Consider the following 19,477-nt stretch of genomic DNA (forward strand, 5'->3'; position numbering starts at 1 on the left):
ACATGGGGAGCTGGAGCACTGTAGATTCACACCCTGACTTGCCACACACTAACTCACCATGCAGACAAGTTTCCCCAACCCTTTTGTATATTGTACTAATGCGCACAATCCTGTTACCCGGCCTTATTTTGTTTTCTATTACCCCATTTTACAAAAGATGTGATGCAACAGGAATTGGTTTCTATGTGAATCTGTATAAAAGAAAACATGGTGGGAGGGTGAGATATTAAATACCCCTAGATAGTTTACATAGTGGGAATCTTACCCTTTGTTTTTGCACTGTTTGCAAAAAACATTTTTTAAAAAAAATGTTCAGGCAATTCTTACTTTACCATTTTCATGTTGTTACTTTGTTCTCAAATAGTGTAAGTCGACAAATGCAGTTTCCGCCTGTTGATAGATTCTTGGAAGCATCCACTAACACATTTTGTATCTCTTGAAGTATTTTCCCGGAGTCCCTTCGGTGGCTGATGGCTACACAGCAATTTGAGGCATCCAGGAAACTTATTCTTCACTTCACTAACAAGAACGAGATGAACGTTGAAAGTGATATCAAAGGAGTGATGCCCGGTGAGTAGGTTTGCCCAACAAGCCAGGCAGTGGAAGTCCAGACATACAAATTGCTTTGGTTTTTTTGCAAGTATTCATGTGGCATAACTGCCCCGGATTAAATAATCAAGTCACCGTCTGTAAAATTACCCTATTTATTCATTCATTTATTTATTTTACAATTGTTGAAATACAGTCCTGAACTCAGTAGCTGTGTTTAAATTACTCTGCTTATTGGATAGTCCTAGCAGTTATATTATTTCTCATTTTTCAGTGCAATATGTTTTTAGAGGCATCTCTCAGTACATTTCACCCTGGCTAGAGAGACCACCATTAGCCTTTTGCTATTTGCCCTTGTCTATAAATGAGATTATGCTCTTCAGAACACATTAATTTATTCATACGGAAAAGTGGCAGCAGCCAAGCAACAAATTCTAAGTAATATCAATGAAGCAGATCTAAAAATAGTCCCAATTTCTTTCCATTTCTTAAAATCTTACTTTGCTAGTCATTTCACTTTCCTTTTTAAGTCACTGAATTTTTAAGACAGTTTCCTGGTGATGGTCAAGGTGGTTTTTGTTGGAAATTTAAACCCGGTTGGCTGGTTGCTTGAAGCTTTTAAGAAGAGCCGACTATTATTGTCGCTAAGGTTGTCATTGACACGGTGACGTTATTGTCCTTCAGAGCATTTCAGAAAGCGAAGGGCTTTATATGGCTCTGTCTGTGTACAATTATAACAAAGGAGAGAATTTTTCTGAAGCTCCACCAACTCTGTTGTTGCACCTGTCAAATTCTTGTCACGCTCCCCTTTACTCTTCAAAGCACTGGCAGTGCCCAGAAATACCCATTTACAATGTCCCTTAGAATCAGTATCTGAACGGTCAGTCACCCAGAAGCCAGCTAGTACATTTTTTCAGTGTACTTTTATAGCTTAACCGTTCTTCGGTTAAGTCTGCTCTCTCTGCCCATCACTATGAATTAGTGCATTTCACCCAGTGCAGAAAACTCATCCACGGCCTCATGAGCAACTGAAATCCCAATTAAACCCTTAACATGGGAATAGATTAATCCATAGGTTCTTGCGATGGCCTCTCTGCACTCAGGTGAATTTCACCCACAGAGTGAAAAATGTCACTATTGCACCAGAAGCTAATAGACTAAATGATATTCTTATTCTCAGTTATTTGTACATTAAAAATAGAAATCCTAGCCAGATGTTTGCTTCAGTTTGGTATTTATACCAAGTGGTCTGTTATGTGGTGTGTGGCCCAATCTACTCCGTTGTCAAGCTTATTTGATTATAATATTGTTTTATGTATATATTGTTGTAAACTGTCAATATATATTGTATCTTAGATTACAGGACGTGTATGTAAATTATATGAAATATAAAAAAACCCGACATTAAAAAATGTTATTTAGGAGTTAGGTTGTAACTAGAAGTACTAGAAAGTTAGGAAATACATAGAACACCATAGAACACCATAAATTTGGCAGCTTGAATTCTCCCTCATGGGCATCCAACCTGTTGAGTGAATGGGACAGGATAAAGTCTGTGATTCACAACTTAGCTCCTCTGGCACAATGGAACTTTCAATAACAGGGGTCGGCAACCTATGACATGGGTGCCAAAGAGGGCACGCGAGCCGATTTTTAATGGCATGCTGCTGCCTGCCGGGTCCCAGCCACCGGCCCCGCTCAGCCCGCTGCCGAACCCAGGCAGCGACCCCGGCAGGCAGCAGTGTGCCATTAAAAATCCTGCCCACCCTGGCCCGCTCTTCCTCCCCCCCCCACCCCACCCCGGCAGGGTGAAGAAGCTTGGTACTGTTGGCTGCTGCTGCTGAGTTGGCAAGCTCCCCCCACCTCTTCCCCCAGCGTGCTGGGTTCCCGCCCCTCCTCCTCTCCCTCCCTGCCATCCATCAGCTAATGGCCCTTGCGAGGGAGGGGGAGAAGCTGAGCCACAGCTTGCTCACTGCTCCAGGGAGGAGGCAGAGAAGAGGTGGGGACGGGGCCTTGAGGAAGGGGGGTGGAATCAGGGCATGTCCCCTCCAGCCCCACGACCCCAGCCCACACACCCAGCCCTCTGCCCTGACCCCTGCACCCCCCTCACACACACCCAGCCCTCTGCCCTGACCCCTTCACCCCCCCACACCCCAGCCTCTTCCCCTGACCCTTGCACTCCCCATGGCCCCAGCCCTGACTCCAGCACCCCACACACATGCACCCCACACACATACCCACCCCCCCCACACCCATTGCCCTGACTCCTGCAGCTCCCTCATATGCCCCCAGCCCTCTGCCCTGACTTCTGCACCCCCCACACGTGCCCAGCCTCCCCACACACCCCATGTCCTGATTCTTGCACCCCCCACATTCCCGCCCCCACCCTGAGCACCAAACAGGAGCTCCTGCACCCCCGAAACCTCCACATTCCCACCTGCACCCCTCTCACCAAATGGGAGCTGCCCAGGTAAGCCCTCCACCCCCAAACCTCCTGCCCCAACCCTGAGCCCCCTCCCTCATTCTAGCTCCTGACCAGACACTGCACCCCAACCCTCAGCCTGCTCCTTCACCCCCAGCTCTGTGCTCAGTGCACTCCCACCCTCAGCTCAGTGCAGAGAGAGAGGAAGAGAATGGGCTAGAACCAGGGAGAAGGTAGGTACCCACTCTATGTGGGCAGGGCCGGGATCTGAGACAGGCAGCGGGCTGAACGGGGCTGGCAGCCGGGACCCTGGCTGGCAGGAGCCGGCGGACGGAACCCCAGACCGGTAGCGGGCTGAGAGACAGCAGGCTGAGCCGCTCAGCCCACTGCTGGTCTCAGTTCCCAGTCACCCGCCCCGCTCAGCCCGCTGCCAGTCTGGTGTTCTGGCCGCCGGCCCCTTACCAGCCGGGGTCCCAGCCACAGGTCCCACTCAGCCAGCTGCCAGCCTAGTTGAATGGAACCCCAGGCTGGTGATGGGCTGAGCAGGCCGGCAGCGTAAGATCAGCATTTTAATTTAATTTTAAATGAAGCTTTTTAAACATTTTGAAAACCTTGTTTACTTTACATATGACAATAGTTTAGTTATATAATATATAGACTTATAGAGAGAGACCTTCTAAAAAACGTTAAAATGCATTACTGGCACGCAAAACCTTAAATTAAAGTGAATAAATGAAGACTCGGCACACCACTTCTGAAAGGTTGCCAACCCCTGTTCTACAATAAGGCTAAAGCTCTTCTGTGCAGAAGACAGAACTTTTGGGGGGGCTGGTCCACAACTGTGGAATCAACTCCCCCAGGAATTAAGGACCATCATAAATCTCCTCACCAAATGCAAGGTGCATTTTTTTTTACCTTGCCTTCTCTAACATAAACATATAGCAGTGAGTGTTAGGGTGACCAGATGTCCCGATAAAATCGGAACTGTCCCGATATTTAACCCTTTGTCCCGCATCCCAATCAATGTATGATCAGGACGCCGTTTGTCCCCATATTCAGGTAAGGAGGCGAGCGGGAGGGAGGCGCTGACCCTGTGGGTGCTTCCGGGCTGGAGCACCCATGGGGAAAAATTGCAGCCAAGCTCCCCCCTCCTCGCCTCCTTCTCCCCTCAGTGTGCCGCATCCCTGCTCCTCCCCCGCTCCAGTGCTTCCCTCCGCATAACAGCTGTTTGGCAGCGCTTAGCACTTTCTAGGGGGGAGGAGCAGGTACGTGGTGTGCTCAGGGGAGGAGGCGGAGAAGAGGCAAGGCAGGGGTGGGGACTTGGGGAAAGGGGGGTGGAATGGGGGCGGGGTGAAGGGGGTGAAGAGGTGGGGGGTGGGCTAGCACCTACCCTGCAGAGGGGAAGTCGGTGCCGTAGGGGTGAGTGGCAGGCGGGTGAAGAGGCGAGTGGCAAGAGAGCAGACAGGGAGGTGAGTGGTGGGTGGGGGACTGAGGAGGGACACAGCTAGCCAGTGGCAGGCAGGGGGATGAGGAAGGGTGCAGTGGGGGGGGGCCTAAGCAGGGAGGGGGCGGGACGCGGAGCAGAGTGGGGGCGGAGCCTGGGAGGAGCGGGGATGGGCTGTGGGCGGAGCTGATGGCACCCCAATGTGTCCCAATATTTTAGTGTGGTGATCTGGTCACCCGAGTGAGTGTGTGTATATTATTGAAAACCAAACAAGAAAACCACACAACTTCCAAAACTAAATACATGATAGATATTCCTCGTGTTGTTTAATGCACTGCTGGAAGGTGCTCAGATACTATAGTGAAGAGGGTAGCCTAAGAACCTATATAGAATAGAATATCGTGTCCTATGGAAAATATATGTGATCATGTAATTAAAAACTGTCTCCTAATGCATACACACAAGGGGGTCAAATTAAAGGCACACAGGCAACTTTAAAATGAGCATATCCTAACTTTATACTACTTGAATTTGCAACCTAAATAACCTTTTTTAACTGTGGTGGAAGGACTGATTTTGTGTATTTAATTTTTGTATGTTTACAATTTGTATTCAGTTTAGTGAGCTGCATTGACTGGAAATCTTTTATTCATCTTATATTGTGTGCTATGGCATAGGGCTAAGGTGTTCTATTAATTAAAAACAAATTTCCTAGAGGTTTTTTTAAAAGGAAAAAGGTAAAAACAAATTCTGTCACGTACAACGATAACCTACAGGAGACATTTTAACAATATTTTCAATGGAGGAAGATGAATTGTTAACTATCAGAATTGTTTTATGGCTATTATCACGCATAGTCATAGCTGGTTATTTTTTCACATCAGTGGTCCCATAGCAGGGACATATAAAGATGACTCCCTGTTGTTCATTATTAAGAGGAAGCCTTACTTCTATGTGTGAGACATAAGAATGGCCATACTGGATCAGACCAATGGCCCATCTAGCTCAGTATCCTATCTTTTGACTGTGGCCAGTGCCAGATGCTTCAGAGGGAATGAACAGAACAGGGCAATTTATCAAGTGATCCATTCCCTGTCGTCCAGTCCCAGCTTCTGGTAATCAGAGATTTATTGACACCCAGAGCACGGGGTTACTTCCCTGACCATCTTGGATAATAGCCATTGATGTATCTATTCTCCAAGAACTTATCTAATTATTTTCTGAACCCATTATAATTTTGGCCTTCGCAACATCCCCCAGCAATGAGTTCCACAGGTTGGCTGTGCATTGTGTGAAGAAGTACTTTTTTGTTTGTTTTAATCCTGCTGCCTGCTAATTTCATTGGGTGGCCACTGGTTCTTGTATTATGAGAAGGAGTAAATAACACTTCTTCACTTTCTCCATGCCATTCATGATTTTATAGACCTCTATCATATCCCCCGAAGAGCGTTTCTTGATGCTATAGCTTTTGTCTCCATCTCTGGATACATCCACGCACATCAGCTGTCAATAAATTTTGCTGACATTACCCTTTGCAAACTTAGTCGAGATACTGTTAAAAAACAGGACACGTCTGTTTCTGCCCCCTCACTGATCCCAATGCTATCTTTTTCTCTCTCCCTAAGTTTTTGTTCAATTTTCGTTGTTTTTGTTTTGTTTTAAACTATCTTGGGAGCCCCATACGTTAAGGTTTTCCTGTCTGCCATGCTGGAGGGATGCCTTATAGAAAATACTAGCAAGAGGGCAAAATGTTCTTATCTGAAAACCTTTATTTGCTTAGGTTAATGTTATAGGTTAAATCAAGAGAGTGATGGGGGATGTCAGAAAAGTCTTGGTTTTGAATTATCAAAAACCTGATCTGCATGTAAACTGTAGATTTGTGACTACACAGGTTAGTAAGCAGAGAAAAACAGATCATCATTGTGGTCACCAAGGCAAATCCTAGAGAGCCATAGCCATCCATCTCCATCTCTAGCTAGGTTCTGAAGGTGATCTGGCTGGATATTCAGTTTATGTTCATTGGCAACCTTATTGTTCCACCAGAGCTTTTGGTGATCACGTGATTGCCAGCCATGTAGCAGCATTCCTTGGTAAACATGCTTTGTGATTTGCTGGTCTTCCGTTCTAATAATACATCCATACCAAGAAAGCCGCCAAAAACAAACCAGTGCTGATGGAAGCAGTTGCTGAGTTCATCTACAAATACCTTCACTGCTGATCTTGTCCTGCCTCTTACTATGCAACAAGTGACAAGCACAACAAAAACATTTTTTTAAAAGTCAGTCTGTTGTTCTTCAGTCTTCTTTGGCACCCACATTTCACTGACATGCAACTGAGTTGGTATAATTGTGGTTTTATAGATCTGCAGCTTTGTGGTAACCTAGATGTCCCGATGTCTCCACAGAGGCTGCTGAAAGAGCTGGAACGTGACAGTGGCTGCTACTATAGGAGCATTAGCATTTTTCCAACATCCTCCAGCACGGTCTATGATGCTTCCCACGTATTTGAAAGTTGCCGCTTGCTCTATATCGCTCCTGACGTGTTAATACTGAGCTGGCTGTAATGGAGGCTGCTTGTTGATAATGGTCAGGGACTTAGTTTTTTCTTGATTAATAACCAGAGCAATGTGTGTTGCTTCTTGCCAGAAGAGAATGGCTCTTAGCTGCAGTGATTCACCAAACTGGGCAGGGAGATGTCATTAGTGTAATTCGCTGTCTCAAAACAAACTGACGTTCAGCTTGATGCCACCAAGAGAGTCTCATCAAGTTTATCCGTCAGCCAGTCAGTGGCAATATTGAGCAATGATGGTGACAGGATGCAGCCTTGCCAGACTTCTGTGGGAAATACGGAGCCATGCTATGTATCTGCCACTGATGCAAACACAGGTTTCTGTTCCATGCTAGGGCACCTCTGTCAATGACCGTATTTTCCCAGGAATGCCGTATCACCTCATGACATCCCACAAACTTGCTCGATGCACTGACTTAAAGACCTGACAGAAGTCTATAAAAAATGCTGTGTCTGGCTTACTAAATTCAGCCACCTTCTCAAAAAGCTGTCTCCGGGTGAAGAGCTGGCTGAAAGTGGAGGGACCAGGTCTGAAACTGCACTGAGTATCCTGGCCATTGCCCCACAGTGCATCACTGATTCGAGACATAAACTTAGAAGCAAGGACATTCCCTGGGACCAACAACAGTGTAATACCTCTAGCTGCTACAACTGTCGTTATCATCTTGTTTGGAAGAGGCAGAATAACACCCTTCTTCTAGTCATTGAGGATGATGTTAGCATGCCAAATGGTCTGGAAGAATATGCAGCTATGGCACAATACTCTCCTCTGTTACCCTACAGGGTCGGTGCATTCACGTCGTGAGGGCGTTTCTACTGAAGCTGACTGACCACGCTGTGACAATCCGCTCAAGTGTCCTTGAAGCTGAAAAGGTCAAGGGTTTGTGTCTGCCACTGGGACAAAAATGACTAATGAAAACCTGGTCATCAGTGCAAAAGGGCCATCCTGATACCTTACATGTTGGCAGCAAATGAGGAAAGCAGATGCTTCTGCTTTATGTTTTAAGTGTTGAGTGAAGGATGGGTGATAAGCTTGTATTTGTACACAACAGGTGTCGGGGCAGTGTCTCAACATTGGTGCAGAAATTCCATATTTTCATTTTTCCTATTGTAGAGCTGTCCACTAGTCTACTTTAACAGCCTTGTGTGTTCCAGCAGAAAATACAGTGCATAGCTTTGCTTTAGCTAGGATCCATTGTCTCTCACTATTCTGACTCGCCATATTATCTCACATAGCCCTGTGTGACAGAATTACACAATACATCTAAATGATAGACTGCTTCTGTAGATCCCTAGCAATGAAAATTTGTGAAGCAATCTGCAGCTGGAAAACCCACTGTAATTCTGCTTGTATGTTCCCATCAAATTAATATGTGCGACACAACAGATCATTACAGCAACTACTTTAGTCACAGACGTGCCCTCAGGAAGTTGGTGAATGCTGATTCTTTATTATCGAGCTTATAAATGGGTGAACCAGTTTTTGGGTGGAGGGGGAAACTCCTTGGACTTGAATTTCAGTCCAAACAGTGAACAGATTCTGAGCCCTTTGTAAATTTTTGATGTTATTCCCACTACTTGGTGAAAATTCTCATCTGTCCACTTGCTGGTGATACTGCAACTCAAACTGCCTCAGTGTGCACCTGAACCAAAGCTTACTGGAGTCAATGGGAAGATGGACCACGTGAAGAAAAAAAGTAAGGGGAAGAAAAATTGGAACCCCCTGGAAATTCACACAATAGAGCCCCTCGGGTGAATGAACAACCTCCCAAGACCACTCTTAAAGGGTCTCTCTGAAGGAATAAATGGAATGATTTAACAGCAGTCCCATCCATACCTGTAAAGGTATGCAGTCAGGTCAACAAAACCTCATATAAGGTACATCTACACCGGAGCTGGAGGCATAATTTCCAGCTTGGGTAGACGTCTGCATTCTTTGATCAAGCTATGTAGCCGCGGCAGAGTGAGGGGCTAGCCGCCCAAGTATGAAACTATGGTTTCAGATGGGCTCAAACTCGAGTTGGTTATCCCATTCCACCACTCAGACGGTTATGGCTGTGCTTCTATTTTTAACATGCTAGCTCAATCACAGCTAGCGTGGGTATATGTAGCCAAGCTGAAAATTATACCTCCAGCTCCCGTGTAGACTTAGCCATAATCAACAGCGTCAAAAGCAGCTGAAAAGTCTAGGTACGTTGGCAGAGACAACTGATCCTAAGTTATCAGTAGGAGCACAACCTTACCCAACAAAACCAGCACAGTCTCAATGCCATAACTGCACCAAAAAGCAAACTAATGCGAAAAAACAAGCTTATCTGAGGACTCCTAGATGACTGCAAATTTGCATTGCTCCAACCTTCTCAGTAGCCTTGCACAGAGAGGTAATGTGGTGTTCATTATAAGCTATACTTTTCTGAGACAGAATAAAGGAGAAAACTCCTCCTCTTCTGGTATTTTTATTTTTCATTGCTTAACAGCCACCTTGATTTTTGCCAGGAACAGTTTGTTTCATGAAGATATTTTGCCTTTACAAATCATATTGTCACCACCAATTAGAAACTGAAGCATATTAGTTAGAGTTGATTTGAAAAATGAAAAACTAGTTCACAAAGAATTTGAAATTTCTAAGTTCTTTTCATTTCAAACTTCATAATCAAACCTTTTTATTGAATTTTTTATCAAAAAACATTGTCGACATTTTTGTTTACTAAAAACCTGTTTTTAAACAGAAAATCTCAATAAGCATGGTGATAACATTTGTATAATATTTTTGATAAATGTTTGTTAAAATGTAACTTTTTTCAAAATAAAGGAATATTGTGACAGTGTTGACAGGAAAAATTTTGCATTCAAAGAAGTAATTTTTTGATGGGAAAAACTTCCACCAGAACTAATCCAAGTGTTTCCTTCGGTGAGGCATAGAAACAACCTGCATTTTACGGTAGCTAAAAGATAAGTTGTTTTTAACCAAACAAGACTGTAAATCACAAGAAAGCATATAGATGACAGATCATCTTGAGGAAGGAGAGGAACTGTTTGTTGAGGGATTTTGAAGTCACAAAACTCCATTCTTCCTGTACGTTATTAAAGGGTTGTATTCCATTTTAAATAGTTTGTATATTGTGGTGATAGGATACACTCTACACTTGAGACAAAGAGCCAGATCCTCAGCTCATGTAAATCAGCATAACTCCACTGCAGTCAGGAGAAGTGCACTGATTTACACCATGTCAGGATCTAGACAATTATTTACAGTTAAGTAAAAGGTGATTTCACCACTGTTTTTGTTTATGCCGTGCTATGGGCTACTAGAAAGTCTATACTGGTAATTGTCTTAGTTTCAGACCTGATGCTTCCATGAAAACCTGCCTTTGTGCGTGTTCCATTGTTTTTTGTAAATTCCTTGATGAAATATAACTATTTGACCAGACTGAACAACCAAATAGTCCCTTCTTTACTTATCTCTGAATGAAAATCTAATCTGGAATGCCTCTCTTGACATTCAGGAGGCAGATGTTCATTTCCAAGATATGGCCAATCAACATAAGAGAGTTGAAGGAATACTTAAAGTGTACAGGGAAAAAATGCAGATAGAATTGCAAAGGCAGTCAGCAGAGAGTGAGTAATCCAATTAGAAATGAGAACTTGCAGGGAGTTCCATGTGACTCAGAAAAAAAGGTGAAATTTGCAGCCTATTTCTAAATCACAGGAGCAGAATTGCTTCTGAAATAATATGCATTCCTTAGCCCATTCAGATGTATTACTATGGTGATAGAATGATGACAAATGCTGTATATCAGTATAGTTCCATATGTGCTATTTAATTGTTTTTCAGCTCTCTCTGTGTGTGTGTTTTAAGTAGGAAGCTACATTTTAAAAAAACCCAACATTAAAATAAGAATGCAAAGTCAAGCACTCAGAAGTTAGGAATAGATTGCCTGTACAGCCTTAATTTGGTCTCCTTGTGTGTATGCGCATGAAGCAATCTTTAATTACATGATCACACACTATTTTCTCCACAGGAACCCTGCCTCAGTCAGTGCACAGGATGGACGATGCCCGTGGAATGAAGCTGTTGTCTGTAGGATCTCTACCTCATTTGTTGCAGAAGTTGGAAGGTGTGTAGTGAATGAGGCAGAGGATTGCAGGCAGAGAAAGAACAGTGTCATGGTTAAGGCAGCTGAATGCTGCCCAGGAGCATTGGATTCTTTCCCTGTCTCTGCCACAGAGTTCCTCTGTGATGCTGGGCAAGTCACTTAAACCAAACTTTTCACGGGTGGCCATTAATTGTGTGTTCCTCATTTTCTGGGTGCCTGGCTTGATTCCCTGGTGTCTGATTTACAGATGAGCTGAGTATTATCGACTGTAGCTTAAGTTAACGGGAGCTGTGATTTGAACATGCAATGTTCTATATAATGCTAAGTACTCTGAAAAGTCAAGGTCTTCATTTATTCCAGTGGGGCACCAAAAATGGTGGATATCTTTGACAATTTCAGCCTAAAACTCTGCTTCAGTTTCCCATCCCTAAAATGAGGGTGGTAATACCCCTAGACTCACTGAAAAGTTGTAAAGATAACTTCATTGATCTTTGTGAAGAGTTCAGATGCTCCAGTGAGAGCACTGTAGAACTGCTCACAAGGAAACTAATAATTTTGTATTCAGTACAGGGTTTGGATGGTGTGCATGAAATAAGGCCTAAGGCCACACATTGAACAAGGAGGATAAAAAGAAATATTAAATAACTCCCCATTCACTGCATAAAGAGGGAGTCTTGTGGAAAAAATAGCATGTGATTAAAGACTGTATCATAATGCATACACACAAGGAGACTGAATTAAGGTTGCAAGTGAAACCTTTACTCTGGCACTTCCTAAGGTGTGTTTGGAACCTTAATGTTCTTTAACGTTGATTTTAAAAAATGTAATTTACTACAGGTGGACATCATGGGCTAATAAAATGAATACAGGGTAGGGAGTCTAAGTTCTAATCCTACCTCTGCCGCTGACTGACTGACTGGCGGTGAGCAGGTTACTTCCCCTCTCTGTGCCTCAGGTCTCCCTCCTGCAAAACGGGTGTTGTGAGGATTACTTCTCTGTAAAATACTTTGATGATGAAAAGAGCTGTGAAAGTGTTTAAATGTTATTGCTACTAACATTTGAAAGTGTAAGATACGCATATTCCCCTCCAGGGCTCTAGAATCAAACCATGCCCATGGACTACAGGTGGTTTTGAATGTCCTTTTGCTGGGCTTTGGTTGATGAGCTTTGCTTCGTTCTCTTTGTCACAAGGCAGAAGGGAAGAGGTAGGCAAAAGCATTATAAATTTTGGGTTGGTAATAATGGGCTCAAATTAGTTTCATCTGAAAGCAGCACTTCACCCCTCTCCCCCACCCCATTCCCTTCATTTTCTTTACTTCCCCAGTGGTTTTCATTCATCTTCTTTTATTCTGTATCCCATTAAAAGGTTGGGAAAGATAGAGGTACTAGAGACAGCCAGACTGTTAATGTATGTATGAAGTGAGCTGATGCAAACTACTGAGGGAGGCTATGTTGCAGTTTCATAAGCAGTCAGTATATATTGTGACTGGTCCAAGACTTTTTGGGTGACTTTTTGAATGCATTAACAGGGGAATCTTGAGTAGGAGTAGAGAGGTTTTTTTACCTCTCTATTTGGTGCTGGTGGGACTGCTGCTGAAATACTGTGTTGAGTTCTGGTGTCCACAAATCAAGAAGGATGTTGATAAATTGGAAAAGGTTCAGAAAAGAGTGACAAGAATGATTAAAGGATTAGAAAACGTGCCTTATAGTGAGAGATTCAAGGAGCTCAGTCAGTTTATCTTAACGAAGAGAAGGTTAAAGAGTGACTCCATTATTAGTACCTACAGGGGGAACAAATATTTGATAACGGGCTCTTCAGTCTAGTAGAAAAAGGTATAGTATGATCCAGTGGTTGGAAGCTGAAGCTAAACAAATTCAGACTGGAAATAAGGTGTAAATATTTACCAGTGATGGTAATTAACCATTGGAACAATTTACTATAGGTTGTGGTGGATTCTCCATCTCTGGCAATTTTTACACCAAGATTGGATGTGTTTCTAAAAGAACTGCTCTAGGATTTATTTTGGGGAAGTTCAATGACCTCAGACTGGATGATCACAAAGTTTTTTCTGGCTTTTGAATCTATTAATCTAGAAGTGTTGAGGCAGGTACACTTTGTACTGCTGGAATGTAGAACTGTTGTGACGTTTCTAGCCACAGCTGCTTAAGTTTTTACTGGGCATTTATCCTTGGAATCATTTGTAACTGTTCCAATATCTTGGAAAATATGATCTAATATGTTTATGTAGCAGCTAAATTAATCTCGGGATTAGATGTTTGGGTAATACAGTGCTCTTCATTCTGTTTTGTACCATTCATAGACTGTTTTTGTGCAAATACCTATTCTCTAAGGGTTCTCTGTATTCCACTACAAAATGGCAAAGACAAGGAAGTGTATGGCTGCCTCGGCAGGGTTCCGACAGCACAGTGTGAGGGTCAGTCAGGCTCACAGCCCTTTCTTGAACTCAAGAGCGGGCAAGATCTTCGAGCACTGAGCGCCGCTTTAAAATCTAAAGGGATTGCCTTGATGAGCCCCACATCATTTTTGTAAAACATATTCCTCTGTTCAGTGTCCATCAAAATTACATTAAATGCCTGAAGCGGAGGAGAGACAACGTGGGTGAGGTAATATCTTTTATTGGACCAACTTCTGCTGGTAAAGAGACAAGGCTTGGAGCTCTACAGAGCTGTTCTTGAGGTCCTGTGGAGCTCAAAAGCTTGTGTCTTTCCCAGCAGAGGTTGCTCCAATAAAAGCTATTATCCATCTCATCTCTCTCGTATCCTGTGGCCAGCACGGCTGCAACAACACTGGAACTGAGGAGGGCAGATGATGTATTGCTGTAACCTTCTAGCCATTTATTTCTAGAAACCTGGGGTTGGAGATGCACACATTGAATGAGTTTGGCCATCTCCAGTCCACTCCTTAGATACCACAGATCCACATTACAGAAATGCTATCAATTTTGTCTCACATGTGAGGACCCTGTCTGTGAGAGGCATATCACTAGCAGAGTATGTTGCTGATTAGGACTAAAGTACACTGGAACATCTGATGGTGTATCAGGCAACTTGACATCTCTCAAGGACCATCCATCTACATTCCATCCCTAACTCCCCAATTTTTTTTTTACATATATTTTTAAAATTGCGAGTAGCATTGGAATCTGCAGGGAGCCACATGCAGCCCTCCAAGACTGCAGAGAGGATCAACAACACATAGAAGGATAAGAGAGAAACAAATCAAGGAGAGAGAGAGAGAGAGTGTGTGTGTGTGTGTGTGTGTGTGTGTGTGTGTGTGTGGTGTGGCCTCCTCAGAGCTCTGAGGCAGGAGGGAAGGAGAACCCTGCTGGCTCTCTTCCCAGAACATCCAGAATAAAATCTGAAATCCCCTGGCTACTCTGCTCCCTCACTACATGACCTTCTGTTTTGTTTCAGAGCTGGAGAAGGAGCTTACCAGGAGGCCCAAGAAGGTCTGCATTGTTAAAGTGGTGGGAACCAGGAACCTGTGGAAAAACATTGTAGTATTGTGTGTGAACTCGTAAGTCCAACATATTCCTGTCAAGTATGTTGAATGTTTTCTCTGTTGGTAAACTGAAAGTAGATGTGGACGGTGATGGAAATATAGAGACTCTTCTGCCCCATTACAGGACCCTTAACCCAGTGTCTTAGATAGCTGATCTTTGATAAGAAGAGTGAGCTCTACCAGAAGAGTGATCTCGTGTAGAAGCTTAAGGAAGTAGTCATCTGACATTTTAAGCTGTGGAGCAAAAAGCATAAGGTGCTTTCTTGGGAATAGTAGCTGTGCAAGTGCATTGTTGTGTCAGTGACCAACTGTATATCTCTGTCTTGCAAAAACTTGCTACTCTGGGTAGGATTTTCTGAATGACAGGAGCACAAGTTGCATTGACTTTCACATGAATTCCACTCTCCCCTCCCAGTTTTAACAGTACCTGTGCTCCTAAGTCACTTAGGGTACATCTACACAGAGTTTTAAAATCATGGTAGCGAGTCTCAGGCCCTGCGTCTACAGACTGGGGCTCATGTTACAGCGCTAAAAACAACTGTGTAGATGTTTAGACTCAGCTGTAGCTCAGGCTCTGAAACACAAGGTGCAGGGTGGGCTTTTGAGGCTGAGCTCCAGCCCAAGCTGCAATGTCTGCACTGCTGTTTTCAGCACCGTAGCTGTACACCTGGGCTCTGAGACTCTCTGCCGCAGGGTTTAAAACAGTGTCGATGTACTTTTGAAAATCTCACCTTATACTTCCAATGGATAATGTCAAGGAAGCAGATCAGTCTGAACTGGTCAATGTCTTTGGTGTATTCGATGGTGTCCTTTTTAAATTTAAACCAAATCGTTCAGTAGTTTCTTGTTGGGTCTTGTTGAAAATTTCTCTCAAGTGAGAGGTCAAGCTGTAGATTTCCATTATCCTGGATTAAAATTAATAACTGCCAGTTTCAGTTGCATGTCTTAAATTATCTGGGAGGTAGAAGGGAGCAAGTGAGGTGAAAAATCCAAGGATATTACCATCTTATCTTTATTTCATCTTTATTTCAAATAAAGCAGCAGGGAAAGGAGGAAATAAGCATATATGGTTGATTTGAATGTAATCAATTGCACAATTATAAAACTGTTTGCATAAATTTATCTACAATCTGTTTAATATTTTCTAAAATTTAATGGATTTATTTGGCAAAGGAAGAAGTTTCCTGGCAATAAATACTAAGCTGTGGCCTGTATAGTAGCTGACCATGATGTCCTGAAAACTGGACAAAAAGGGCTTCAGTTCCTCCAAATCATTAAAGGGGTATACAGGGAAAGTGTACTTTCTCAAACACAGTAGTGTGACACCTACATTTTAAGACCTCAATCTGGCAAACAGCTACATGAGCGAAGTTAAGCATGTGCTTAAGTGTTTGCACGATCACACAAAACTGAGAGAGCTTCTCACGTATGAAATAAAAGTAAATGTACAGGCTTGAAATCTATTTCAAAATGACCCTGACTACTTTTGAGGGTGGGGAAGGGAACAGGAGAAAGTGAAGGGGCAGCCATGGTGGTGTTTCCTAGTATGTCAGTTATATAAAGTGCCCATTTGGATCACCTGTGTGATTTTTAAATTGGGATGGGGTGGTGGTAGTAAGACCAGAAATTGCCCTAGAAAAATTGTGTAGAAATATAAGTTCCCTGCCCATAGTTGGAATTTCCACTTGATTTTAGGGCTCTGACCTGTAATCTTCATTCTCATGAGAAGTTACAGTGACCCATATGATTATGAATTGCAGCACTGGATCAACTGATCCTGCCTGGGTGAGGCCCATTGATTCTAAGGATCTGTCTGTGCTGAATCAGTTGCCGGATCAGCGTCTTAATTTACAGTGTCAGTTGGTGAAAGAAGTGGTGGGCTTTTAATAACCACTGCGGTGGCCTCATGCATTTTGGAGCAATTTTTTTGCTGCTAGACTGAGTTTATAGCTACAGTAACTTAAGTGGATTTATGAACATTGTCTCTGTATGAATTCCCCCTTCGCCCACCCCACTTTTAATTATACTTGTTTGGAAATTCCCAAGACCAGAATAAAAACAACACAAAGGATGATTTTTGGCCATTGTCAGTGGAGAAGTTCTGCATTCTTTGAAGAGTGTGAATCAAATTTGTGTTGGTCAGGCAGATCTCAAATTTATTTTAGGGAAAGACGAGCCTATTTTTCATTATTATTATTATTCCTTTTGCATCATGTAGTCTGTCCTGAGATTCAGGCAGTTGTGAATTTTGGGAAAAGTAAAACATTTCAGGGGAGAAAGAGGAAATTTTTTCAGGGCACATTGATTTATTTCAAAAATAAAAGGCAACTGTTTGAATCTGCTCAGAATTTTAGGATGTTAGAATAAATCCCAGGGATGTGGATTAAAGGGAAGAGCACAGGTAATAAATTGTATAATGCATTAATTTATCTCATGGGTCTTCAGTTTATCACATGGATATATTTGTGTAATACATTAGGGTTGTCTAGTTGTATATTAAATAGTGTTTGGAAGATATCAAGCACCAGAGTTAAGACAGAAAATAAATTCTGTACAGATTATTCTGTAGATTCCGAAAGCAAATGAAATTTTGTACAAGAATAAACAACTACGTCTCCTGTAGTGCATTCTGTCAATGTAAAGTATATCAATTCTGCAGTTCCAAAAGGTGCACAATTCTATCTTGGCTTTCACTGACTGGTCTGCTATGCACAGGGCTGTCATTCACTTAGCTGTTATAAATCCCCACCATTTGTTTATTTAAAAAAACAAAAAGCTTTCCATAGTTTGGTTTCCATAAAAATTGTTTCAAATTCCTGAAATTAAGGCAAATCCTGATAGATGGTATACTGATGTAACATACTAGCCATTCATTCTGGAGACTTAGGCCCAAATGTGGCTTAATGCTGCACATGTGGAATGAATTTGGCAATACTTAGTCTACTCCTTAGTTAATGTAGCAGGTCACATTACCTAAATGCTACAGAATTTGCCACAGATATGAGGCCCTTTTCTGAGAGAGGTGTCGCGCTGCCGGAGGAGGTATTGATAGCACTAAAATACACCAGTAGCTCTGTCCGCACATGAAATGATTTTACATTGCACTAAGATCTGGCACTATCCATATGCATCTCACCGTACCCACCATTTATTTTTTTAATAAATATTTGAAACAGGAGAAATGGTCAATAGAGGAACCTGTTTTCATGGAAAAATAAGTGGAGGAAAGTAATGCTGAAATATGGCATGAATCACAATTCAAGCCATAGATTTTCTGTTTCATAACCGTCATAGTAACAAATTAAATACAGGTTCAGTCTGTCACTTTAAATATTCATTTTAAAAGTTATTTTGCCAGCAGCACTACCTTGGGGATTGAGGTTACTATCTATGGTGTGATCTGTTTCGTATTATGCTTCCTTGCAGCCCAACCATAGAGCCCTTCTTCATAAAACTGATCACAGCAGTACTCATTCTAAAGGCCAGATGTTAGATAGTAACTGAAGTCTATTAAATTAATCTGAAGGTTGCTTCCAATCACATAATAAAAATGTAATCTCACATGGCTTGATTTGGGAACTGCTGTTGCTTAGCACCTATTAGAATCAGGTCAGTTGATCACAAGTCTTTTGGTTTGATCAATTTTTGATCATTGTTTATTTGTATTACAGTAGAACCTTGAGGCCTCAAAGTAGCTAGGTGGGCTATGTGTTGTATACGCTTAGTAAGAGAAGTCTCTGCCTCAAAGTTTTTCCTTTTCTTTCCAGCTCCTTGTTGCATTGCAATATTTGCTTGCCTGTTCAGAAGTGGTCTCCCATTGTCACTTTCTGTCTCCCTTAGGCTGACCGGGTTTGGAATACATCACTGCTTTGCAAAAAGCATGATGGGTCATGAAGCGAAGATGACCATCACCCACAATTTCTATGCAGACTACTATACCATGGCAGGGATTGCTCTGGCATCCTGCCTGGCTATGTGCCCAGTCGTTGGGTTTCTAGGGCGAAGAGGAGGACTGCTGCTGTTCATGATTCTGACAGCTCTGGCATCGCTTCTACAGTTAGGCCTTCTCAACTGTAAGTGAGGGCATAAGTGACTTGCACCTTGATACTGGTCAGAGAGCATTACCTTGCAAAGCTGCATGAGGCCTTGAATCAATGGCTGTTCTCAACTGACATATGGAAAAAACCTGTCTATTGCAGAACAGAAGAGCAGTAAATCAGCTCTCTGTGGATGGTGCAGATTCATATGCTCTACAATCCCGCTGAAAGCGATAGGGAATGTAAGTCACTGTAGATTTTGGCCCATTCTCTGTACATATTCGACTACAGTGAAACTCTTTTGTTCTCCCTCCAATTTCCCCTTTATTCTTTTGGTTCATTGTTCTAGGTGCAGGGATTTATTCTTGTAGCAGAGCTCAGAGCTAGTCACCCGCGCTGAGAAGAGTTAAAAACAGAGTGGATTTCAGTCTCTGACGATGTGTCAAAATTGATTGTCTGGGTTTTTAAAAGGGGGAAAAAAGAGTTTTCTGTTGTCTTAAGACAGAGGTGGGCAAACTACGGCGCGGGACTGTCCTTCCCGGCCCTTGAGCTCCTGGCCTGGCAGGCTAGCCCCCTCCCCCTCCACCACAGCCTCAGCTTGCCATGCTACCAGCGCTCTGGGCGGCGGGGCTGCGAGCTCCTGCTGGGCAGCGCGGCGCTGTGGCGGGCTTCGGCCGGGCCGTGTGGCTGTCAGTCCTGCTACTCTGAGTGGCATGGTAAGGGAGTGGGGAGCAAGGGGGTTGGATAAGGGGCAGGGGGTCTCGGGGGGTAGTCAGGGGACAGGGAGCGGGGGGTTGAATGGGGGTGGGGTCCTGGGGGCGGCAGTTAGGGGAGGGG

General features: G+C 43.2%; 1 protein-coding gene across 4 annotated transcripts in view; it reads left to right on the plus strand.

Moving 5' to 3' along the window:
• Positions 1–19,477, plus strand: part of SLC22A23 (solute carrier family 22 member 23) — a 179,439-nt gene that overhangs the window by 140,682 nt on the left and 19,280 nt on the right. For 2 of the 4 annotated variants that reach the window (XM_043540179.1, XM_037893218.2), the window contains exons 5-8: positions 443–570; positions 11,006–11,101; positions 14,516–14,618; positions 18,444–18,676. In XM_043540179.1, coding sequence (XP_043396114.1) covers positions 443–570; positions 11,006–11,101; positions 14,516–14,618; positions 18,444–18,676 — 560 coding nt within the window. The remainder of the gene's footprint in view (positions 1–442; positions 571–11,005; positions 11,102–14,515; positions 14,619–18,443; positions 18,677–19,477) is intronic. The other 2 variants (XM_043540180.1, XM_007058832.4) reach the window with 1 other exon arrangement.

The sequence above is a fragment of the Chelonia mydas genome, chromosome 2, assembly GCF_015237465.2.
Source record: "Chelonia mydas isolate rCheMyd1 chromosome 2, rCheMyd1.pri.v2, whole genome shotgun sequence".
NCBI classification, from domain to species: Eukaryota; Metazoa; Chordata; order Testudines; family Cheloniidae; genus Chelonia; species Chelonia mydas.